We start from the raw sequence: 25943 nt of genomic DNA, 5'->3' as shown, positions 1-25943 counted from the left end.
AAAACAGTTCTGAGTCCTTATGTGGTTTATATTTACGACAGACATGTATGCAATTAGTTTTTGATTAAGCCGTAAAATTTAAAGCCGTTTTCAAGACACCATCTATTTATTTTATTTAAACCTAACTGCAGTTGTCTTTCAATAGTATGCATATTCGTACAAGACAAGAAATATTAAAATCATCCACAAAAAGTGATCCATCAATTGAATCGTTTAAAACCTTGGATAAACTGTTGATCTTAATACTGAATAAGGTGCTACCTTCCATGCCTTACCATGCTTCCAGGTTGTATCATGTGCCTTCTCGAGATCAAAGAAGATTGATACTGCATGTTGCATTTACTATTACATTTTTGACAAATTATTCTATACGTACCAAATTATCGATGGTACCACGACTTTTCCTGAAACCACTTGGCATATTTGTGATAGGGTTATTAGTTTCAAGATACCGTGTTTATCGATTGCTTAGCATTCGTTCCGTGGTTTTACACACACAACTCGTCAAAGAGATTGGTCTGTAATTTGGTGGATCTGCATGATCCCGGCCAGGAAGTTGGGAAATTTCCTGAAGTCCATATTGAATCAAAAATATTTAGAATGCTATATACAAGTGGGTTTCCGACTTGCACCACCAAGAATACAGGGATGATATACTCCAGCAGAAGGATTGAACAAGTAATCAATCTACCAGATTGGCCCATGAACCATCGCACCAGCATCTAGGCAAATGTTATCAAATTTGAAAATTCATATATGATACAATATATACTCAAAACCAACTATGTCAGTATTGTGTCCAGTAAAACCAAGCCAAATAGTTATTGAGCAATGACATTTAGCGCTCAGGGCTCGGCATGACCAACCGACTGGTTGAACCGGGCCCATTCAACCACCCGTCCAGGTGAAGTAAGGGTCGAAAGGGTGTGTTGAGCAAAGGAAACGCGGTTACAGGCTCTCAGTGCCCTTAACCCCCAGAGTCCCGTTCTCCACCGACACAGGGCCGCAACCCACGGCAAACGGGTTCGTTGACCAAATATGCCCCCCCCCCCCCCCCCCACCCACCCGATCCACGCTAGAGTGATGGCGAGCTCTTCGCGTTACCCAGCATCCACCACGAGGAGGTGGCTCGCCACGGATGTCTATGCCAGAGTGAAAACAACAAAGGATAATATTAGTAACGTTGGGTACAATTCAATATTATCCTTTTAAAACTGACTTATTCGATAAATTTCAATGTTAATATCTTCTTTTCTATATTGGTACGTTATGTTAGAGTTGAGGTTGTTAGGGTTTGTTTCCGTGGTGGGGGTTAAGAAAGTATTGGCCCCCGGAGAGGACCACGTCTTTCAATGTGTTATATCTTCCTGAATTTTAAGTGCTGAATAATGGTTTATTTTAATTCTTCGCTTAAACGTACGACAGTCGTCAGTAATCACTTAAATATGAAAGTAGCAGAGGGACCGAAAACCTTCATGCTCTATAGTGTGGTGCCCATAAATATGTTGCTGACATTCTCTAGCCATGTTTGTACGTATCGATATCAAATACTCACTATACATTTCTATAACTAGTTTCAAAACAAATACGGGATATAATGCTGTTTTTTTCTGTCCATCGAGTCTTTACAATTATGGTACAACTGCACACGTGTTAAGTCGATCCAGTCTCAATATGGCTGAAATATTGCCAACGTGATTTAAATTACACTCACTCAGTCATCCAGTTTTGGTTAAACCGCTGTGCATTTTACAAACCTAGTGAAAGCAGAGCTCTTATACACTAGCAACATGCTGAGGACAACCGTAACGTTAATGGATAATCCAATGGCGATCAAAGGCATGTGGTGTTCATGACATAATCACTACTCAATTCCACGTCCACGATCGTGCGTCTCCATGAACGACCACACATGTATCACTGTTGCAGTGACATTCCTATATCCGATTCCAGTCGGTTTCCAATTAAATCCACCGATACATCCTGTAAAAGCAGCCGTTAGTCGGCCGTACAAACACGACCAAGTGAAATCATATGTTATCATACACGATTATGGCAATACTGATCAATAAGTATCGAACGATGTCATCTGCGAGAGTTAAAAATACATGGCAATGAACACATGCACTCATTCTTACATTCCCTGATCCCAGATTTCCTGATATTGAACCTCATAAAGAATGTTTAACTTTGCTTTGCTAGTAAACCCAGATTATTTTTAGAGGGTTAAAGCATAAATCAGTCAACATTTTCTCGAAATGCTCCGTGTAAAGAGGAGTGGTTTTAGAGTGAATAGCAAACAATTTCTTACGCTGAGCGGTAGCTGTACAATCTTAATACGAAAACACATTATGTAGGGCCCTAGCGGCCTACTCTTTGTCCATAAGTATATACAAATATAACACTATATTTTACATTGAATTAGTGTTATATAATACAGTAGATTCGTGTTATGTGTTATAATAAATTAGTGTTATATTACAGCGAACTCTTGCTATGTATTACGTTGAATTGGTGATGTATATTACAGTGTATTCGTGCTATATATTATATTGAATTAGTGTTATATATTACAGTAGATTCGTGCTATATATTACAGTAGATTCGTGCTATATGTGACAGTAGATTCGTGCTATATATTACAGTAGATTCGTACTATATATTACAGTAGATTCATGCTATATGTGACAGTAGATTCGTGCTATATATTACAGTAGATTCGTGCTATATATTACAGTAGATTCGTGCTATATATTACAGTAGATTCGTGATATATATTACTTTGAATTAGAGTTATATATTACAATAGATTCTTGATATATATTACATTGAATTAGTTTTATCGATTACAGTAGATTCGTGCTATATTATACATTGATTTGGAGCTTACTATATACATGTTAATCCTTGCTATGTATTACATTGATATTCATGCAGTGGGCTGCATGGAAATTGTTCACTATATTACACTGAATCAGTGGTATGTGTTATACTGAATAATTGCTGTATTATTACATTGAATTAGTGCTATGTAATACATTGCATTCGTGCAATTTAACGTTGAATCGGTGCTATGAATTACATTAAATGATTGCTATACTATTACATTCTAATTGTGCTATATATTACATTGAATCGGTGCTATGTATTACACATTGAATTAGAGCTTTGCATTACATAGAATCATGAATCAGCTTTCTGAAAAGCATGTGCACACATCGTGCATATGAACGGCTGCGTGTTGGTGTACAAAATTGTTACGTATTCGCCAATTTGCATTGGGTTTAATCATTCCCTGACACTCATGACAATAATTTTGTCAACGTATTTGTTATACATTACATCTGTTCATGAATAAACAGTACCTTTAAACAGAATAGACTGTTTTACAAAATCGGACTGAAGTAATAGGCTACATTTACAGTCAAACTGCTGATGGATAGCACTTTACACCGTTTGCGCTTTCTTCCAATCAGACGCCACGTTTGTGTAATGCAATTCTCTTAAAAACATTTAGAATACTATATATATGGGTTTTGCAATTTGTTAGCTCGCATGTTCAGCTGTGCTAGGAGCTATACATGCTTGTATGCCGTTCTACCTCACATTGTTTTCACATCATCGAACGAATATAGCGCCAGTTCGATCGGACTTCAGCGAGGATGTGAGCGGACCTTACGACTGTCTGTGTTGAAGACGCATTGACAGAGGAACCGGCTAGCTTGACGCTTTGGAACAACGTACCCGTTAGTCGCGGCGGCAGTAATACGGAGCGGCCTCACAAACAGGTAAGTCGGATTTTCTTCCTTGAGATATACATGTATTAGTAGTGTGGACAGATAACAATTCATGGATGAACAATTCCTGCATTGGAGTGAGAGGGACGTTTCAGTAGAGGTTCGAACAACATTATCAAGCATGTTTTTGTTTTTTTGTGTGTTTTTTTTTGTTTTGTTTTGTTTTTTTGTTTTGTTTTGTTTTGTTTGTTTTTTTGGGGTTTTTTTTGTTTTTGTTTTTGTTTTTGTTTTTTGTTGTTTTTTTTTGGGGGGGTTGTTTTTGTTTTTTTGTTTTTTTTGGTTTTTTTTGGGGGGGAGGTGTCTACTGAAATTATTGTAATGCTGCTAAAAGTGCTGTAAAGTCACTCACTTGCTCCTTGCTCTCGAGCTCCAGAGGAGGTGAAAAGCATTACAAGCAGACACTTCTCGATAAAACTAAACCACCGGGTTTATACTTTATTCGTTCATTAATCGATGTCTTGGAACTACAGCGTTCTTGTGACCTTAGACGAGAAATACTTACATGAGTATTTGGTGAACTTTAATTTTGGCGAAATATTAGTAAACAACAATTTGTTCTGTAAAGAAAAAGTGACGAGTGTTTGCTCAAATGCAAGACAATTCGTTAACTCATTACGATCACGACGTCAATGACGGGTCGTGTGTTGGCGTTTATGGATGGCCAGGATGGTCACTGTTGCCACTGACGCCGTGTCGTTACAACTGTCTCATTGTATGACTCTTTATACTCTTTTTGAATGCACTCTGATTTGTGTAATGTATCTTACTGACCTCTTGGCTCTTTCTTAATGAATTGAGTCAAATACAAGGCAACTTATTGGAAAATGATTTCGGTTTGGGAAAAAGTATCAGAAATCTCATATAAGTCTTTATTTCCATTTTTAGCCACGTGTTGTCGGTAATAAATTGTCTTTTGTGCGGTAGTTTAATATGTAGAGTACAGTTAGCGGTATGTGGTCCTGTGCGGAGAGCTTAGGTCACAATCAGTTGAAAGTTAAGCAACGGTTTTCGCAGAGTCCATGGATGGGTGAGGGCGGCCGGCAGCTTGACTACTGAGAGTTTCTAGGGTTTCAGTCCTGCCCCCACAACGAAGCGCATAAGACGCGTGTGGCAAATGATTGCTCGAAATTGCTTCTGTCCACCCAGTAATAAAATTCGGTACCCGATGTAATGCGATGGTAGTTTGAATTTGAACCTTAAGCGCCTGAGAGGCGACCGGTTGTATTCTCAACAGCGAGTGTGCTCTACTCGTTGACCGGGTGTAATGTGTCAGTGCTTTGAGCAAGTCATATACATGGATAAACACGCAATATGAATTGATTATTATTATTATTGCTGTTAGGAAGGTTGTGTAATAGCTCATTTAAAAATTTCACAAAGACCTATAATAACGAATATACTGAATACGCCCAAACACCTAAATGCGGGCAGAGCAATATGTGTCCCAGTCCACCCATCTGTGAATGGGTATCGCGTGAGGATGGGCAAGCCACATTAATTCGGTGCGCCTAACGGAAGCAAAAGTTGCTCGACCCCAAGAAGTTCAGATTGATAATATGACCACTGGCTGCAAGAGTTGAATGATCCCCAGGAAGTTGAGATTGATGACATAGGGTCGAGGGAAAACAGAGAGCCTTTGAGCAGCTGAGCTGCAGATTGGCACTATACGAACGGGTAACTGCAAGCCATATTTTCGGCCACCGTTGCGATGTACAGCACTTAGTTTTTAGTACATTATTCGAAGACTTGTCACTGCAAATATATTTTTTGTTTCGATGATGCGCGTTGATGTGTTTGCCATTAAACGGCGCGAAGGCAATATTCTAGGTATTGTTGTTATGTCACATAACAGCGATAATCAACGTGTCCGGTATTATATCTAATAGACAATCAATAGATTCGTTTTAGATCAGATTCAAATATTGAATTCGCGAACATTATCAATACTCATGTTGACGTCAAATAATGAGATCAGTCAACTTGGGTCCACGCACGAGCAGACACTGTACGTGTCTGGTATTGTTTTTTGCATTCAGGAATCATATTGCGGAAGAACAAAAACACGGCGGGAATAGTTTAACCTCTTCGGTGTCTATTACGCAGAAATGTAGGGGATGAAAGCAGAAACGTTACAATATAGCGTCCTGAAAGACACACAAATACACAAATAGAGACCATCAAGAGTTGTTATCTGATCTTTGCTGGTCTTTTAGAAGTGGAATACATAGGAAATGAAAAGCAAGATATATGGAGAAACATGAAGTTAGAACCGGATTCGGGATTGGGGATTCTTAGTGTATCTTAGTCTCAGTGTATTTCGTTACTGGTATGTGTGTGTGTATGTATGTATGTATGTATGTATGTATGTATGTATGTATGTATGTATGTATGTATGTATGTATGTATGTATGTATGTATGTATGTATGTGTGTGTGTCAGTCTAAGTAAACTTAGTCTCAGTGTATTTCGTTACTGGTATGTGTGTGTGTATGTATGTATGTATGTATGTATGTATGTATGTATGTATGTATGTATGTATGTATGTATGTATGTATGTATGTATGTATGTATGTATGTATGTATTATGTAGGTAGGTAGGTAGGTAGGTATGCATGCATGCATGCGTACAAGTATTACACCTGCCTGTCTCTGTAATTGGATGATGCGACAGAGACAGAAAGCAGTGTATTTTGTTTATGGTGTATAGCCTGATAGGTGTTCAGTTCAAATTGCATGGGGTCAGTGAGTGAAGTTCTGCACTGCATATTGTCATTAGCAGACTGGCAGGCAAACACATATGCGTCAATAAAACAGACATTGTGTTTTGTCTGTGCTAGAGACTTCCTATCAATATCAACATCCTATGCCTTGAAGCATTTTAGTTTTCGCGTATGTCATACTGGGGATTACACTTTCTTATTAAAGTACAAATTCTAGTATTTTGGGTTGCGTCCCATCCGGGATTCGAATGCGCACCCTCAGAGTCAGGCACCTAATCGCCAGCACACAAGGTCGGCCGCTTAACCCCAAATGTGACATATGTTACATTTGACCACTTTCTAAAATGGCCTTGTGTAATGTACATTTCTAGATTTCAGACACTGGAAATCTAGAAAAATAAGACAAAGAAATATAATAAGTAGCAAAAGACACGATCAGAATCTTAAAAAGATCCTAACCAAATCAAAATTTACTTTTAAGAAATTTACATTGAATTGTGTCCAGGTGTAACGAAAGTAACATGTCAACATATTGTTGAAGGACGCTCTGTAAATTTCACGAGACAAGGAAATTTCAATGTAAAACAGACCTCTGACTGTTCTTCGTAGTGACATTACACACTGGGAATGCAGACTTATCCGTCTTTGGCACCAACTCGAGGAAAGTCAGTTTGAGTGTCACATGGAGACGTGTGGTGGCGCTGAAGTCAATACCTAGTGTGATCGCTGTGGGCATCCAGAATTGCACGGCATCGTTTCAAATGTAATCACTTTCAAGGACACCAATTGCAATAGAGATTTGACGGTTGGCTTCACTTAGACGTGGATTGTTGCGTTCGTCAACAATATTCTAAATACTGTGAATAATCGACAGACTGTAAACAACCATTCATGCCCATACACGCCGGTATTGAAAATCATGCTGTTAAATAATGCGTCGGGTATTTTACAGATGCTGCATTTTGTTGTGATGTTTCAAGACATAAACACCATGGGACTCACAAACAGAGCAAACCCTTTTGTATGGTGAATCACATCTAATTCATTGCTACATGACATTGCAATTTTCATTATGCGTTTCTTTGTGGGAGAATATGTATGTCATAACACGCACAGGCTGTAATGAGCAATATATTGCTCAATCAGAAAATTTGAGAGCTCGGGTTCATGTCCATAAACAACAAATAGAGTGACCAGAAACCCAATGTATCCCACTGAGTGAGCGTCTAGATGTCTGTGCTAAAGGAAATGATATTAAATTCATAACATTTCCTTTTTTATCAAGTTCAAAATTCAGACTACAGTTAAGTTCAAACCAAAGTAAAACCATTGTGAGCTTTGAACTTGTCACTCTAAAATTTTGTCCCAACTGTGACGTCATAATGTGTATGTAATGACGTCATACTGTAACTGCTACAATCTCTCTCGACATACATGTTGGAGAAAAAGGCATTCTGTTTGTATTTATGACTGAAGACCTGTAATATTTTCTGTATATTTTGCACCTACCTACCTACCTACCTACCTACCTACCTACCTACCTACCTACCTACCTACCTACCTACCTACCTACCTACCTACCTACCTACCTACCTACCTACCTACCTATACATGCATGCATAGATATGTACCGAATGTTGAATCTGCAAGGGAAAAATCCCGAATGATGTTCAACTATGGAAAACTGTACATTGGTTGGTTATGTTTTGAAGATACCCAGGCTCAAAGGAGCACCCAGTACATTTGAAGGGGTGAGATAATGTATATTGACACTGTTCGTCATAATTCCGAATGTGAGCACTCGATTCGAAAACCGAATCTGAAAAAAACCATAATATTCAAGTTCGTGATTCAAATTCCGAAACCCGAATGTAAAGAACACTCAAACTCGAGGTTCAGATATGGTAAATTGTAATTTAGTTGTTTATGAGTTTAAGATACCCAGGCTTATAAGGAGCACCCAGCTGCAGTACGGATACATACATACATACATACATACATACATACATACATACATACATACATACATACATACATACATACATACATACATACATACATACATACATACATACATACATACATACATACATACATACATACATACATACATACATACATACAGACAGACAGACAGACAGACAGACGCGCACGCACGCGCGCAAGCATGCAAGCAAGCATGCACGTACGCGCGAACATGTGTGAAGCCATTTCTGGTGTCCCTGCGGTTCCCTCCCATTACGACTACTCTCCAACTGGACTACTCATTAAATACACAAACTTAATGGACGACTGATTTCTAATTACTACCTGTCACCCCTATCATGCGACTCTTGGATCAGTTCATTTTCAACAAAAATATAAACAGACGTGTAATCTCATGTTTATTTTACATACAACACATTACACATTTATCACACATTTATCACATAGCGCATTTAATTTGTCGCATAGCCAAAATAGTCATCACTGAATGTTGCTAGGTACAGGTATATCATGTGCACAGTGTTCAGTCTAATTTCAGCAATCTTCCTGCAGCGTCCACGAACTCCAAGGGTGTCTTCTGGTTGTTCTGCAGCTGGGTCTTCAGGTTCTGCAGACGGGTGTCCAGTTGAACATACTTCCTCTTCCTGGGTGGAGGGTTGGCACCATGCATCATCTGAGCAAGCAGTCTTCTGTTTGAGGATTCCAAGGACTTGATGGTGGAGATGAAACTGAAGATGTTGGGATGACAGCGCTGCACAGTTTGGTTCAGGTGATGGTGCCAACCCTCTAGGTGGTTGTTTGTTCTCGGCCCTTCAGTGTTGTTGTGGTTCCAGACAGCAATGGGGAATCTAGCACCGAAGACCACCCAGTTGTTCACGATGTAGTCGTTAAACTGTTCGCACTTGGCATGACCAATAGGGCCGTCATTCATGCAGTCCACCCACACATCTTGGACATTCCCTGCAGGCAACAGTGCCAGTGCAGCAGCACGGCGAACCAAACGTCCAACTTCAGGGTTGTCCTTATAGGCACGTACAAGTTCCAAGTCCTGCACCTTTCTCCAGACACACTGGGAGTAGTGGAAATAACAACCTCGGACTGCGGTGGTAGGAAACTCTGCGTGAATAGCCTGGTGCACAGGATACTCGAAGTCTACCTGGATGACGTCTGGGCTGAGGGGTCTTCCTACTCTGTCCTGGGTAACTTCTTTCAGTTGCTGGAACAAGCGAGTGTAAGTCTCTCGGCGACGGTCTGGTAAGAGGCAAAACATGGGGGGAAACATCTTGCCGCCGGCCATGGAGTGGATGACATACAGCTGGTGCCACAGTCCTGGACAAGAATAGAAAGTGCCATCCATATACAGAATGTTCGCTTGTTGGGCCATCTCAAGTGTTTCATCCGTCGCATATACAAGAATCTTGTCTTCTCTGCCACTGTTAACTGCCAGGAATCGGCGACCGTCTTTGGTGTTAGCCCAGGAACCCTCTATGTTGACCGATGCTAGGTCCTTTGGAAGTGCAGGCGTTGTCTTGCGTCGGTGACGATACAGTCCAGACTTCACAGAGCACAGGGGCGGGACAGTGGCGGCAGCTTCTACAGGGATGTTGTTGATTTCGTCGTTGTAGATTTGTTGAATTGCAGTCGTTTCTTCACGGGAGCGCTTGCGGAGGTTGCTGATCAACTTCATTGATGTCTCATCTTCTGGTGGGTGGTTGTGTGCTCCTGTAACAGTACGAATGAATTCGCCAACTGTAGAGATGTTTCCTTTGCATCCAGTCTGAGCACATCTCCAGTAGACTGCAGTATCTCCAGTGCGGTTCAGCTTGTATCTATAGCTCTGATGTATAACCTGCCGGGCTCCTCTCTGTGATATCACAAACTCTGCTCTCTGAACATTCGCCATAGTTATAACATGAAATTTCCATTCCAATCTTATATAGTTAAGTTTTGAAAAACTGAGACGTTGAGACATTTAACTCTCTACTACCTCTTGCTACTACTCCTTTGTTTTGCATTGAAGCTTGTTTGTTTGTTTATACAAGAATACTTTGATCAGTTCTTTTAAGGATCATCACAAACACAACTTTAAAGATGCAATCAGATAAAACTAATGTTTGTATAAACAAATAGCTGATCAAACAAGTGAGGATTATCAATCCGTCCTGTTTCCTGGTTATTTAATTATTTTTTTTTAAATGTTATGTTCTTTACTTAACTAAGTCAGTGGAATGAGTCCATTATTATAAAGGGTGCCTAATTGAAATGAGTATTTCAACAGTAGTCGAGTTGGGAAGTAGTCCAGTTGGAGAGTAGTCGTATTGGGAGGACACCGTCCCTGCTGTGATGTTGCTAGAATGTTGCTAAAAGAGGCGTAAAATCCACTCACTGTCTGTTACAGACACCAAACAGTTCAATATGTCGTGTGGACTGCTCCTCGTGGCATCCATGTATTTCTCCATATCAGGTATGTATCATGCTGTACATGTATATACAATGTATCTGACGCAAAATATCATAGTCAAATGCAGTTTTTAGTTATTATTCTTGAAACCATTTTAAACCCTTTGGTTAGCTGTAGATTTGTTTGTACATGTGTTGCTTCGATGACATCATTATATAAAATTACACAAAATCTTGAAAATCAGATGTCTTCAGAGACCCATCCTGATTGAGGTACGTGACTAACGGGATCGGGGATCAGGCTCGCTGACGTCGTTGATTCATGTCGTCCTTTATCAACTGCTTAGATCATGCTCATAATGCCAGTAGTTGAATTCTTTGCTCCAGATTCGGACCAATTCCCCACATGGGTACGATGTGTAAAGCCTACTTCTGGTGCCCCAACCGTAATATTACTGAAGTATTGTTTTAAAACTGGGTAAAAACTTAACTCCCGCGCCTGTACTCGTGACGATCCGAGTTAGTACTGATCTCTCCAGGGCAAAAGACGACTGAGTGGTTGACGCATGTCGTCACATTCCAAATCTCGAAGATCATGCAACTGTCTGTCCAGACACGATTATTTACAGACCGCAGCGATAGAGCTGGAATATTGCTGTATGCGGCGTTAACAAAACAACAACAACAAACCAACCAACCAACAGTGTGTATTGACATCATAATGACCCCTCTTGCACCCCTCTGTTACCTAGGAGATTATGGTCACAAACCATAATTCTATAAATATCACGATGACTCACATACGCTACCATGTTCCTTACAGTCTCCTCAGTAACGTTCACCACACGAGGGTACAATGAATTTGTCAACCCCATGCTCTTTGGCTTTGATATTCGGGGAAAGGACTGGATCACCTTCAGGATCATGGCGCGCTGGGACTTCAACATTAAACTGTTCTTCCGAGGCCAAGAGATGTACCGAATGCTACTTGGAGGCTGGGCCAACACTAAAAACCGATTCTTTGCATTTGGGACGCATGCAGACATCCCTGGGAAAGTCTTCACCCAAACTGGCTTCGATCATCTTTGGGCGTCATGGGAAGACGGGCATTTTAAAGTTGGTCGTGGCAGCATAAAGGATGCTGACATTCTCTTCAGCGATGCTGGGTACACAGTTCCTGGCGTCGACAGCTTCACTGTGAATGCGCCGAGCGGTTCATTTATTTTCGGTAAGTTGTGTCACACCATGCAGCTTCTCCAGATTTAATGGACTGAATAGTCCTTTGTATTCCATGCTTGTCACAACCTGAGTGTTATGGGGAAAATATATCCTGGTCACATCCCGTGGGTTTCCTAAATAGCAGATAGTTCAAATTTGACAAATTCTGTTTTCCTAATTTATTCCTTCTTTCCCCATTAGATTTTAAAGGTCCCTAAGACCAATTTATAGGCATACAAAGTCCTTGAAATGTCTTTATGGTACCTACCATTCCTTAACAGGTCCCGCGGGCTTAATACATCCCTAGCCTCCCCTGCTTGTCACCTCCTGCTCACTGAATATATGCCGAGCCTCCCCTGCTTGTCACCTCCTGCTCACTGAATATATCCCTAGCCTCCCCTGCTTGTCACCACCTGCTCACTGAATATATGCTAACCTCCCCTGCTTGTCACCTCCTGCTCACTGAATATATGCCTAGCCTCCCCTGCTTGTCACTCCTTGCAGACTTAATATATCCCTAGCCTCCCCTGCTTGTCACCTCCTGCTCACTGAATATATGCCTAGCCTCCCCTGCTTGTCACCACCTGCTCACTGAATATATCCCTAGCCTTCCCTGCTTGTCACCTCCTGCTCACTGAATATATGCCTAGCCTCCCCTGCTTGTCACTCCTTGCAGACTTAATATATCCCTAGCCTCCCCTGATTGTCACCTCCTGCTCACTGAATATATGCCTAGCCTCCCCTGCTTGTCACCTCCTGCGGGTTCATCGTCAGGTTATTGTGTCGCTTTGGAATATACATAAAATGCATTGTTGTTAATGAACAATTTATACTCCAAAATATCCCTTATTATATGGCAGTGTCAAAACACTGTTAACATAAATTATAGAAGTCGGATTTAATTTGTTTCAGGCTCTTAAATATGCCAATTTTGCATAAATATGCATGTCGTTTTCCAACAGAGTAGTTACAGTTATATATGTTGTATTCCTGATAGTGAACAAATCTTCTGACTGAGTATTAGCTCATAATGTTGTCGCGACAACATGAGAATATGTTCAGTACCATTCAAATACTTTAGGATATCAATGTTTTTCAAAAAAATCTCAGAGGTAGGTGTAGCTAAAATACTTGACAGACACGTTATCTAAAATCGTACTTCATTATGAAATCAAAATTGAAAGTGTATAACATCGATTATAATGTCATCGCAACCGCAGATTAATACAAAACAGTATTTAACAATCAGCCGAAACATGCATGGTTTCAATATATTTTGATTTTTATGAGAATACTTTGAACTGTAACAAGTACGCGAAAATATCAGCATATATGTATCTCCCATTTTGGAATGAATCGTCTTATATTCCCCGACTCTCATACATGACCAACTTGCATGGAGTCTGGTGAGTAGTCTCGAGGTTATGACCCTTTTCTAGCTTTAGTTATTTCTCTAACACATCTAAATACATTTTATGCCCAACAGATACGTTAACAACGGATACGTTACCAGTACCTTGTCAGTGTATGCAAACTTGAATTTTCCGCGTTAGGAACTCACGTTTGACGTGGTAATTAACGAGAATTTTGTCACAGACGTATTTCCGGTATCAAGGACGGACGCATAAGAAGGAACGTCATCAATCGTAAAGGTATGCACGTGTTATCCATGCAATCATACATCATCACCTGTGTAAACTTTGTAAAAAGGTATGCTATGCTGTATTTTTTATGTTGACAGTTCAGTGCATACCGTATTTTAAATTGCAATTATAATTACCTCACTGCATTATATGCAGTGATGAATTACCGAGGTCTTTCATGGTAACGTACCTGTTGCAATTGGCAATATATCTGTTGCACATTAACCACTGCACCTTCTATCAGATTTTACTAATAAATACTGAAACAGTAGCTACACAACACAAAGCGCTCCATGATCTGAAAATGAATTTGCTTCAAGGACACGCTGTGACAGAGATGAAATTTGCGGAAAATTTTAAATGTCAGACCATGGATGAAATGAAATAACATGGTAAAGGTCCGTGCGATGGGATAAGCTGGGCATCGAAACGAACAGGGCAAAGCGACAATTCAGGATGGCTGTGATTATTAAAAATGGGCATACAAGAATGAGAAAACAATCTTATATTTTCTACTCCCAGGATGATTATGATGCTGTAGCAGCCAATCTTGCCTCACTAAAATCTAAGACAGTCCCTGGAACCATGAAGATCCATACTGTACAGTCTTCTGGAGACAGAGTTATCTATGTTCGAGAGATAACTTGCTACTGTGATAACTGTCTGAAGTGGAATCGACCATGTGACCTCTGGATTGCTCATGATCTGACATCAGTAACAACCAGCGTAACTGTACCAGACGCTTCAGCTTCTACCGAATTACAGCAGCCCACATCATCAGACACACCTGGGGTTCTGCCAAAAGAGTCTACACCTATAAAGGTTATCTCACACTGTCCAAATGTGGGGGATATGCTAGCTGTGAAATATGGTGATGATTGGTTTCCAGGAAAAGTACTTGAAGTTGATATGGTGGATGCAGATGCTTTTGAATCCTTCATGACAAAGAAAACTGTTCAAGGAAAAATCCGACCGCAATGGCCAGAACATCGCTATATGGTGTTCATTCCAAGACATAGTCATGTCAGTTGAAGTAACGTCAGTTGGGCGATCCAGAAGATGTTACACAGAGGCACCAGATCTTGTTCAGTCAGTCACAAATGCCATGGCCACTATGAGAACAGATACGTTACTTATTGTAACTGCTGTTGTATCATTATGGGTTCCTTGGTGTTGGTTTACAATTACCCTGGGTTGATCTGCTACATGCTAGTTTGAAGGTTTAAATGATTGTTGCTTTAAATATGTCCATACTATGGTGAACCAGATACGTAAAATGGGAGTGACAGATACGTGGCAATTTGGCTCTTAATGAAATCGTTCCTTCCAGAGACCAAGTTAGTATGTTTCCATCTCTCTCTTCTTTGATCATGTTCTGCACAGACAATTGTGTCATGTGGAGAAAGTTATACATTTCGTGTTCAGTTCCCAGTCTTTATGCAGAAAAGGATATCTTTGTAATCATTGAGTAAATTGAAGAAGATGTTTGTCCTTTCCACCCAAACGTTGTTTGGTATACTTCAAAGTGCAACATGTAACCACTGGAGTTTTGTACTACAAAATGTATCAACAATTCAATAAAATAGATTCATATCTGATCTCTGCATGTTGTTTTCCATATAGTTAGGACATCTAAAAAGTGGTGCAGTAACGTATCTGTCCATACACACAGAGGGGTATATAAGTGTTGACCACCATAAATACCGGCACAAGCATCGCACAGTCCAGCCACTTCAGAAAAATGTTCCCCTGACGTCACTCTGCAGTTTCGCTAAACAAACAACGATCTATAATACACTTCATTTCTCAGCACCCCCACCAGCGTATATGCACATTTAGTGGAGAATGAGCCTGAGGACTTAATAAATCCCCAGCCTCCCCTGCTGGCCACGCATTGCAGACTTAATATATCCATAGACTCCCCGTGCTTGTCACGCCTTGCAGACTTAATATATCCCTAACCTCCGATGCTTGTCACTCCGACAGACTTAATATATCCCTAACCTCCCCTGCTTGTCACCTCCTGCGGACTTAATATATCCCTAGTCACGACTGCCAGACTTAATACATCCCTAGCCTCCCCTGCTTGTCACATCATGTTAGCAAAAACTGATTCCAAGACTGCCCTGCTTGCCACACCCTGCGGACTTAATCTATCTCCAGCCTCCCCTGCAATAAAAGTGCACTGAATAGATGCATAACCTCCCTTGCATGTTACACACTGTGGACTTACTTCATCCTTAGCCTCCCCTGCCTGACATCAGCACGCACATCGGTGAGTTATACCGATACAAAAAGGCTACTGATGTTTTTCGTACTATCCTTTTCTTATCCTTACGATCGCAATTCATGTTCCCATCTTAACATCTGGCACATAAGCACGAAGAGTAAAATGGTTGATATGACCAAATAGACATAAGTATGGATGTCATGCACTTTATTACTATCTAGTGAAGAGATTGAAGTAGACATCTTTACAAGGTTTTCAAGTACGAAGTGCCTATCAAACAACAAGAAATAGAGTAAGTTGCTGGGTTGCGGTCTCATGTCTTTATTTTAAAAGTTATAAGAATCTATACCAAATGTCTTTATAATGTAAGATAGAAATGTTCTTACCCACTCATTGTACTCAGCAGGATACAAGCAGCGCTTTGAACATGAAGTGTCGTCGAATAATCCCTGTTGTTTCAATACTCATATTTACAGAAAAAGCGATAACAGTTTAAGTCTCTTAAAGTGAACTACAAAACTACAACCACCAAACAAATCTTGATAAGGAGCCTAAGAGCTCAGGATTTTACCTTGATTCTGTATGTGAAGGGATATAAAAACAGAAAACTGCGTCTACAAGTAGAAATCGTTAATTTGCCAATGGCGCTTTAAGATAAATATCGACCTATATCCATCGGTTCACTGTAAACATCCAATTCAGTGATGGTGGTTATGCCAAAGCCAATAATGTGAAGTGAAATGCGGGTTTGATATCCTGATTTTAATGTTAAGGAAAATATTCTATATCTTGAAAAAAATACAAATGTATCACGGCTTGATGTAATGAATCTGTAGATCGATTATCCGTACCTCAAAACAACAGCACGTCGAGGGTGGATAAGTAGTACAATTATAAATGTATATGTATTACATCCTTGCAGATCGGGCATAGAATAGCCTTCACGAACGAATAAACTCACATTTTTGTACTCTTTTAATCATTACATATGGAAGACTTGAGGTTAGTCTCAAGCGAAACACCAAATTCATTCTTAAACAACGTGTGATTAATATGGAGCGATTGAAAGGTGCCAAAAAGGTGCCTAGTTTTAGTAAATGATTGATGACCGAAAGGAGTTTGAATGACACGACTAGTAATATTACGATTTCTTTCTCGGGAGCGAGGTTGTGGTCGAAGTGAAAATGATATTGTAAATAGTATTACCACTTCGTTTCCATGCGTGAAATTGTTATGTTATAAGCAATGTCGAGCAACCTTCTATTGCTCATCATCAAATATATATTTTATTACCAGTTGAAGGTAGTTTAGATTTTGTCACTCGGTGAAAACAGTATGGAATAGCATTTATTCTCAGACTGGCGAATGTTCGCGAAAGGGCACTGCCATTTTTTAAAGTCGTGGCGTCAAGGTCTGTAGTCAGTTTGAGAACGAATTAGATTATGGTTTGTTTTCATCAAGGTAAAAGATCAAGACTATCTCCTACTCGTAGTTAAATATGCTTTTTTAATCATGACCAAAAAGACTTTGCTTGACAACAAGCAGTTTTGCCAGAATCGTCTATGGAAAAGGTTGTATCTCGGAAAATAAGCAAAGCATGTGACAAGATTTAATGACAGTAGATTGTGAAAACAAAACAATTGTCACGATTGCAGGTTTAGACAAACCCAAAAACATTACCCCGATAATGTACATAAATACTACAGCAAACCCGCACACCTGTATCTCACATTACGTCAAGGGGGCGCGCCCCTCTGATTACTAGTAGTTGAAATTTCGTTCGCGAGAGGTAATTGTGCACTGTTGTCAAAAATATCGATTTAAAGTAATCAAATGTTGAAATGAATAGTTTTAATGACGGAGTTTCATTCATAACGATATCGATAGTTGATTAATCTATTTGTACCCATAGAGTATATGTGATCTTTCAGCAGGCCAAGCTTGTCTGAGCAAGTGACTAACAGGATCGGCTAGTCAGGCTCGCTGTCTTGGTTGACACATGTGATCGTATCACAGTTGAGTGGGTTGGTTCTCACGCTGTTGATCACTGGAATGTATGTCCGGACTGCCATCACATAGTATGGTGTTAAACAACAAACCAAATCATTATTCAACCTATTACTTATTAGATATTTATAAACTGTAACTTTTACCATTCATTCATTCATTCATTCATTCATTCATTCGATCTTTAGTTCGTTCAACAGTCCAAACCACTCTGTGGCTACCTTACGTTTCCAAAGTTCTAATCATTTCTATGCTATTCTACATTCAGAATATGACAACTGCACCAGCCCGCCTCACATCGAGAGACTTGAGGGGGTGAGATTTACCGGGGGGTTTGTACTGAGGATCTACTCCAACGTCTCCCGAGCCTTCTGTATCACGGAGTGTGTCCTTAAGAACAGATGTTTCGGCCTCAGTTTCAACGGGGTCGACAGTGACTGTGAACTATTTACAACCCCCTTCAACACAACAGATTTATTATCAACACCAGGCTGGGCGACATATATCTTCCCTGATATTAAATTATATGCCTGAATTAACAGATTAATTTTTATCAGATTCGGAACTTTCATTAGGAATGTTGTTGCACGAGTTATAAGTTATTAAATAGCCGCCCATGAGTCGAAAACACCCTGTGAATAAATGACATCAGAAGTAATTTCAAGATGCAAGAGACTTTACTGACGTCATTGCTGTATGGGATGGTGCCAAGTGATGACAGATGGCGTCGACCAGAATCTCTAGGTCCGCTGCCTCCGTAACAATAGCTGACCAGCAGGTGCAGCAAACCAACAAGGCGGAGCTAACCGACAGAAAACATCATAACTTTGTCAACTTTCTGAAGATCCGAGTTAGAATTGGTCTTCAGCAACCCATGCTTGTCGTAAAAGGCGTCTAACGGGAATGGGTTGTCAGGCCTGCTGTTTTGCTTGACACATGTCATTGTATTCCATTTGGGTAGATTGATGCTCATGCTACTAGTCAGTGGATTGTCTGGTTCTGACTGAGTTATTTACAAATCAACACCACATAACTGGATTATTGATGAGAGCGGAAAACAAACTGATCGCAAGTGACCCGACAATTATTCATATTTGTACATAGGATTTGCTCCGTTGGACATCGAATACAACAGGCGCAATTGGACAATCATTCTAAACAAAGGATGACTAATCACATTTTTGGATAGTTTCTGAATGAAAGACGACTATGCTCCATATGCTTCTCAATCTGTATATAACTGTCACAACTGGAACAGATCATGAACTTACCCAATAGCTGGACTGTGCAGTGTGCGGAATGGTAATATGGTGGTTGTTTGTGAATTTATTGTGGCAAGTCTTTCCAGATAAGGCATGGAGCAGACACACGGATTTGAAAGCGTGCGTAAAATCATCGTTATCAGGACACCTCCATCAGATTCCGTGTACTGACTCGGATTTGTGTAGCCCTTGATATTAACTACTGTTCACAAGGCTGGAAAACAAGTACATCTGTAAAATTCTTGTGAAGGGCGGTAGGGGCGATCGGACGTCACCCATAACACCCTGGTAAAATGTGTGTCCCCCGCCGTGATGTTGCTGTAATCCCTAACTATGAGAATGCTCCTTTGGTCAAGCACATGTGCAAAAGCGTGTGAAGGAATATTGAATGGCCTAGCACCACATCTTCACTTTCAGTCTGTCAAAGTGTTGCTATGGAAACAAGAAGCGCCGTTGAGCAGGGTTAACCTGGAAATTAGAATGTTTCTATTCTCTAAATATCGCAAACAATCGAAAGGAATTTGTTGAAGAGAGGCATGTTTATAAGGAAGTTTGTTGAGGAAAAAGTGTACAGAGTGACCTGATCCAATATGTAAATCTGTATACAGTCTAACGTATCAGTTCAACGACGCTTTTAGCCCAGTGGTTAAAGCGTCCGCTGGTCACGTCAAAGACTCAGGTTCGATCCCTAACATAGGGACAATGTGTGAAGCCCATTTCTGGAGTTTCCTGTCGTGATATTGCTGACATTTTGCTAAAGATATGTCAAACCAAACCAACAGGTCTGTCTATAATCCACATGTGTTAAGACATTCTGATTACTGACATCTTGAAAATCGATCTCTGCAACAGGAATCTGCTCCGGAAACACGAATTCCCGCTTTTTGCAATCTCTGTCAATGATGTTGCTACGGAAACTCTATTATTTAAAGACCCCTGAAGATCCGGGGCAGAATAGGTCTTCAGAAACCCATGCTTGCCATTAAAGGCGACTATGCTTGTCGTTAGAGGCGACTAACGGGGTCGGGTGGTCAGACGCGCTGACTTCGTTCACACATGTCATTGGTTCCCAATTGCGCAGGTCGATGCTCATGATGTTGATCACTTGGTTGTCTGGTCCAGACACGATTAATCACAGAACGCTGCCGTTTAGCTGGAATCCTGCTGAGTGCGGAGTTAAATTAAACTCACGAAATCACTATTATTGAAAAACATGTAAAACTCTAACAAAAGGCACCAGTTCACAACTAAGCCTGTCCGTTTGCCAAGTTTGGTGAACATTTTGAAGATCTGTTCCGGAAACGGGCGCTACCGTCTTTTTCAGCCAAGTCAGTCTTGTTACCATAGAAACTCGATAAATGTATTTGAGCATGTGCAAATCACCCGATCACCATCAGACCTATGTGTATATATTCTAAATAATGACTGATTAGTATTGATACTGTGCTATGTAATATTTGTTTACCGTAACGTTTCCTTCCTTTCCCGTCAAAGTTAAACTGGTAAAGGTACATGAAAATCAAGATGAAGATGAATGCCAGTGTACATGAATTAGTGTGACTACAAGTACACTTCATCATCGTCACCTGCTTATTGTTATTATTTTCTGTTTCTGCCGTTGTTGTTGTTGTTGTTGTTGTTGTTGTTGTTGTTGTCGGCCTTGTTGGTGTTCTTGTTTGTGTTGCTATTTAATACCGCAGTACGCAACACACCAGCAGTCTGGAAGTAATTGAGTCTGAACCAGACAATCCAGTGATCGACATCACGAGCATCAAGCTACGCAATTTGAGCACGATGACACTACAAGCAGCATGTGTTACTGAACATCTGAAGACCAACACGGCCGTAGAGATCCGGAATGTTTTTAAAACTAGATTCTCTCAGATGCAGTATCCTACTTTCTGCAGGTGAAATTATTCCATTTATGTAATCTCTAATTGTGTATATGATTTTAATTTGTGCCGTTACAGATTCTATGTTTTGGGGAGTTGTTTTTTTGGTTTTTTGGTTTAGTTTATTTTTTTTAAATTTCTTTGTTCATAATGTTATAAACAAAACACACAAAAAAACAACTGTTTTATTCAGTTCAAATATTAAATAAATATACAAGTTAGTATATTAGTTGTGTTATTTCAATTTATTGGTCAGTTCAGATATTGCAGTTGAAATTTTCATCACGGGTGACATCACCAGATTTGTTCACAATTGTACACTCAGTGAGCTTACTCATTGCAGCTCAACAGGGTATGTCAGTCAGAAAGATAGCTTTATTCATGATCAACCATGAAATTAACACCTTTACTGTTCCAAGGGAATTAGCTGTATTTTGATCAATGTGCACGGACTTGGTATCAGAGGTGTGTTTCAGTGCATATGTGTGTAGCAATGCCAGACCATTTAGACGTACCTTTCTCTAATTACGTCTTTTGTTCGTTAATTATTAGGTATTGCACAATATGCCTGGGTAGGGCCTGGGTAGTCTATGTCATTGCCTTGTATTCCTTCTTTATTACTTATTAATGCTTTTTGTAATCACGTAATTACGTGTGTCATTGTGGTCAGATGAGCTGCCCGTGCCATCATTGATTGAGGTGTGCATTTCAGGGCTGCGGTGACTGTATATGACATTAAAAAGTGTTATATCAACACTTTGCTTTATAAAACATAATCTGTACAAGCATCTAGAGGGTTACAGCTGCCCCCTGGACTAGCTACAGCCTCGATCATGAATTGTTGTAGACGAACTCCAGAGCGTGCCTTCACAGAAAGCTAGCCTTACGTGTAATGCGTTTATTTTTCATACAGTAATATTAAGGTACATTCAATCTGGTGACCAAATGAGTGGAGTTTAGCCGCACGGTCGGGAGCGTTGTCTCTGCAACGTGACTGCCGTAATGTTATGGAAGTGCACTAGGCAACGACCTGGATGTCATGTTTTCTCACTTGTTCGCCTGGAGGGGCCTAGTCGTGAAAGGCAGTGCCCTTTCGTCCCAGCACTATCTGCCTTGGGAAATGTACATTTCGTCGCCATTTCAGATGTCCAGCGGCCTGATAAAACTAGAAAGTTGTGACGTTGGCCCTACGGGATTGAATGCATGTTTTATTGAATCAATTTTTTAATCTTATAACTAATTTATTTATTTATTTATTTATTTATTTATTTATTTATTTATTTATTTATTTATTTATTTATTTATTTATTTAGGGCAGTAGGGTAGCATTGTGGTTTATTTATTTATATTTACTTATTTATTTATTTATTTATTTATTTATTTATTTGGGCCAGTAGGCTAGCACTGTGAATTAAACGTTCGCTCGTCACACTGACGATTAAGGTTCGATTACCCACATGGGCACAATGTGTGAAACATATCTCTAGTGTTATTGTTCGAATATTGCTAAAACGGCGTGAAATCACTCATTCAGTCTTTCAGGTTAACGCTGCACTAAGTAATATGTCAGGTGTACGATAAAAACATCATATTTTTCTGTACCACTCGTCACTGACAGCATGCAACTAGGAACAGAACGATGTATATTTGATGCATCTCCAGTTGTTTCTTTCCTCACTGCACATTCATCGTTAAGAAATTCTTTTAACAATTTTAATTCCTTTACTTTAAAGATCGAATTTCCCAAAGATATCACTGCAAAATTTGAAACTTGATTTGATTCATGGACAATGGTCATCGTGATGTTTTACCATTGTTTCAAACAAATTGACATGTAAAAAGATAAAATATTACATATTGATGATTTATAACACATTACCATTTCACAATCATGAACGCATCTTTAAGGAAAACGTGGTCACTAATCTGGTAATTATAGTTCTAAAGAAATATACCTGTCTTGCACGGAAGCGTATTAGGGCCAGGGTGAGAGATTGTTTGGTGTCACTATCTCCTATGTAGGACTTAGTATCTCCTACGTAAGAGATATTAAGTCCTACATAGGAGATTGTATCTCCTACGTAGGAAATAATGAGACTAAAAACATGTTTTACCGTGGCCCTACGCTTTCGTAGTCTTGGCACTCTTCAGAAAAATGTGGTATTTTTTCGAAGACAGATCACTATTTGTATTTCAAACGCTTTTACAGAAATGTGAAGACAACCTAAATGCTTACAAGAAGAGGGTTTCAATACCGAAACACTATCTGGTCCCATTCTCAAAGAGAAGGTCCTTCAAATTGTTGAACAAGTTGATCCAGCAGATTTCAATTCATCAGATGCTTGTCTGATTAGATGGAGAGCACGGTACAACATTAAGCAGTTCAAGGTTAATAGCGAAAGCGCTTCAGTCAGTCTCGACCATGTTGATAAATGCAAAACACATATGTCAGTTATCATAGGTGCTTATGCTAATAAAGATAGTTTCAGAAACTGGTTGTATGCAGGAGAAAACCTTAGATGACATGTCAGAAGCAGCCAGATGGGACAGAATGTCAAAAGAAAGGTAAACGGTTATATTACGCTGCAGCCTGACAGCAGAGAAGTTGATGGGCAAAGCTCCGCAACCACTTTGCTTCAAAAGCATCAAAAGGGACTCTTCCCGTGTCTGGAGAGTCATAGTAAAGATTGTATGACAGGTGTTTTGCTTTTGCGAATGTTTCCTCAAATGAGGGTTGACTAGCCAAGCTAGTCACAGATCTAAGAAAACTGACCGGTCAAACCATCATGGCTGACTTCTTGTTCATCATTAAATACCATCAAAACGTTTATCATTTGTTATTGCTCAGAGAGTATTTGTTAATAAAGAGGCATTGAGATAAACAAACATTTTGTTTATTTTTCTATAATTTTAGACTGAGAATATAAAAATTCCCTTAAAACCGACTCTCATCGAAGGCGAAATATTCCACTGTTGCCGAGTAAACTCGGTTTAGAGGGAGTCTACTGTATTATTAAATGATATCCCCTTCGGGAGGTCGCTGAAGCAGCCAAGCGTCACTGATTCATCACTCACATTGACCTCCAGTTGCAGTGGAGACATGGCACATGTGTGAATGCAAGCTAACACACCTCCCAGAATCCCCACCTTGCCGTCTTAGGTGCGCATCAGGTAACGCATACGTCAAGTACAGTAGACTATTCTCTATGAAAAAACTGGCAAGGCCTAGGCGGTTGATATCGGATAGTGTGTTTGCTTGTTAGCAGTCAGCAATAATTTGTTTGTAGTAATAGTTCCTAGTTTGAAGGGTTAAGGAAACTCCCAAAGTGATTAGATACATCCCTAAATAACGTTACATATGTACCCAAATAGACATTTTCCACTGTAGATGCATTAGTGTGCTTATCCTTATGACATGGGACATTCATAATGCGTTTTGGACGTGGTGGGATCTCTCTCTCGCTCACACACACACACACTGAGAGAGAGAGAGAGAGAGAGAGAGAGAGAGAGAGAGAGAGAGAGAGAGAGAGAGAGAGAGAGAGAGAGAGAGAGAGAGAGAGAGAGAGAGAGAGAGAGAGAGAGCAAATGTTTCAAATATGCTTGAGCAAAGATGTAGATATGTATCCTTTCCGAGATTATTTCAGAATCTTCTTTGCTTTAATCGATAAAAACATATTCGTTTCTGAAATGTATACGCACACGTACACGCACACGCACACGCACAGAGTAAGAGACCCTAATCTGGTGTTGAAGTCTTCTACCTCTTATGCATAGGCAAGTGTTTGATGGACATAAACACACAATTTCGTGGGAAATTAAAGTTTGACAGACTGATATGGTAACTGTTTTATAAGTCATATTGAATCCCATAATACTAACACATGTATGGCAGAATTTCTCTCAGACATTTTATGGGCGCTTCTGTTATCATTCTTTGCAGTGCTGTAGCAATATCTAAACAGACAGGACATGTAATATCAGCATTTCCTACGAACATTACCCGTACTAACAATGAGTAATATCAACCATAGCCCTTTTGAATCTAATTGCCTTTAATAATAACACTGATACATAGGATCACAACACGGACGGAAACTGATTCATTGATGTGAAGGAGTAAAACTATCAAAATATCTCTGCCATCTGGAAAACAGACATTTCTAAATAGCACATCAATCAATAAAGTGATAAGGCAAACCAATCATAACAAATAAATTACTGCCAATACATCTGTAATTACAGTAAGTAGTTAATGAAGTAAAGTTGTTTTATAAACCCCTATGGTGCTCGTGAACAGCACGAGGAGGAAGACAGCTCATATGATATTAACACTCCAGCTCTTAACAAAACACGAAGAGACAATCTGGAAAAAAGATTTGTTACAAATTAATAAACTAAGAATGAATTTCTTCAAATTTGAACAGGGGTCTCATCAACGTACTCTACATCCATTTCTTCGTGAAAATGCTTGTTATAACTTTCTTAAACTATGACCGTATGCAAGAGTTTACGGTCAGGTCGACCAGAAAGTATATAAACTACGACTACCTTGTACGATTAATGTGAAGAAAACCGAATGGAGTTACAGCCAAAACATTGTATGGTGTGCGATGCACAGTGATATTACAACGTCGTTGGATTAGGTCAGGATGGTCAGGATGGCACAGTGTACGGGACCCGGGAAGATCCCAGTTCCGTGCATACAGAAGTTGACTATACTTGTCTTGCTACTTGTGAAGGTTAGAATTGATCTTCTGTAACCCATGCTCGTCCTAAGAGGCGACT

General features: G+C 39.8%; 2 protein-coding genes across 2 annotated transcripts; one reads left to right on the top strand and one right to left on the bottom strand.

Moving 5' to 3' along the window:
* Positions 1 to 3716: 3716 nt before the first annotated feature.
* On the top strand, positions 3717 to 18963 carry LOC137278568 (uncharacterized). The gene is made up of 4 exons (XM_067811023.1): positions 3717 to 3788; positions 10902 to 10967; positions 11727 to 12131; positions 18270 to 18963. The coding sequence occupies exons 2-4, from the start codon at positions 10919 to 10921 to the stop codon at positions 18533 to 18535; spliced, it is 720 nt and encodes a 239-aa protein (XP_067667124.1). The 5' UTR covers positions 3717 to 3788; positions 10902 to 10918; the 3' UTR covers positions 18536 to 18963.
* Positions 9027 to 10406, bottom strand: LOC137271989 (uncharacterized). Its single transcript, XM_067804368.1, has one exon. It carries the CDS (start codon positions 10404 to 10406, stop codon positions 9027 to 9029), a length of 1380 nt encoding a protein of 459 aa, XP_067660469.1.
* Positions 18964 to 25943: the final 6980 nt, after the last annotated feature.

This window comes from Haliotis asinina, chromosome 1 (genome assembly GCF_037392515.1).
Source record: "Haliotis asinina isolate JCU_RB_2024 chromosome 1, JCU_Hal_asi_v2, whole genome shotgun sequence".
NCBI classification, from domain to species: domain Eukaryota; kingdom Metazoa; phylum Mollusca; class Gastropoda; order Lepetellida; family Haliotidae; genus Haliotis; species Haliotis asinina.
Note: the sequence above shows the minus strand (reverse complement) of the source record. Positions and strands in the feature narration are given on the sequence as shown.

What these genes read in the sequence shown, in the direction of transcription:
- LOC137271989 (XM_067804368.1), bottom strand. Translation starts at nt 10,406, where the DNA reads ATGGCGAATGTTCAGAGAGCAGAGTTTGTGATATCACAGAGAGGAGCC.
- LOC137278568 (XM_067811023.1), top strand. Translation starts at nt 10,919, where the DNA reads ATGTCGTGTGGACTGCTCCTCGTGGCATCCATGTATTTCTCCATATCA. An exon ending in CATGTATTTCTCCATATCAG is followed by an intron (nt 10,968 to 11,726) that starts GTATGTATCATG and finishes TGTTCCTTACAG; the next exon opens with TCTCCTCAGTAACGTTCACC. An exon ending in GAGCGGTTCATTTATTTTCG is followed by an intron (nt 12,132 to 18,269) that starts GTAAGTTGTGTC and finishes TTCTACATTCAG; the next exon opens with AATATGACAACTGCACCAGC.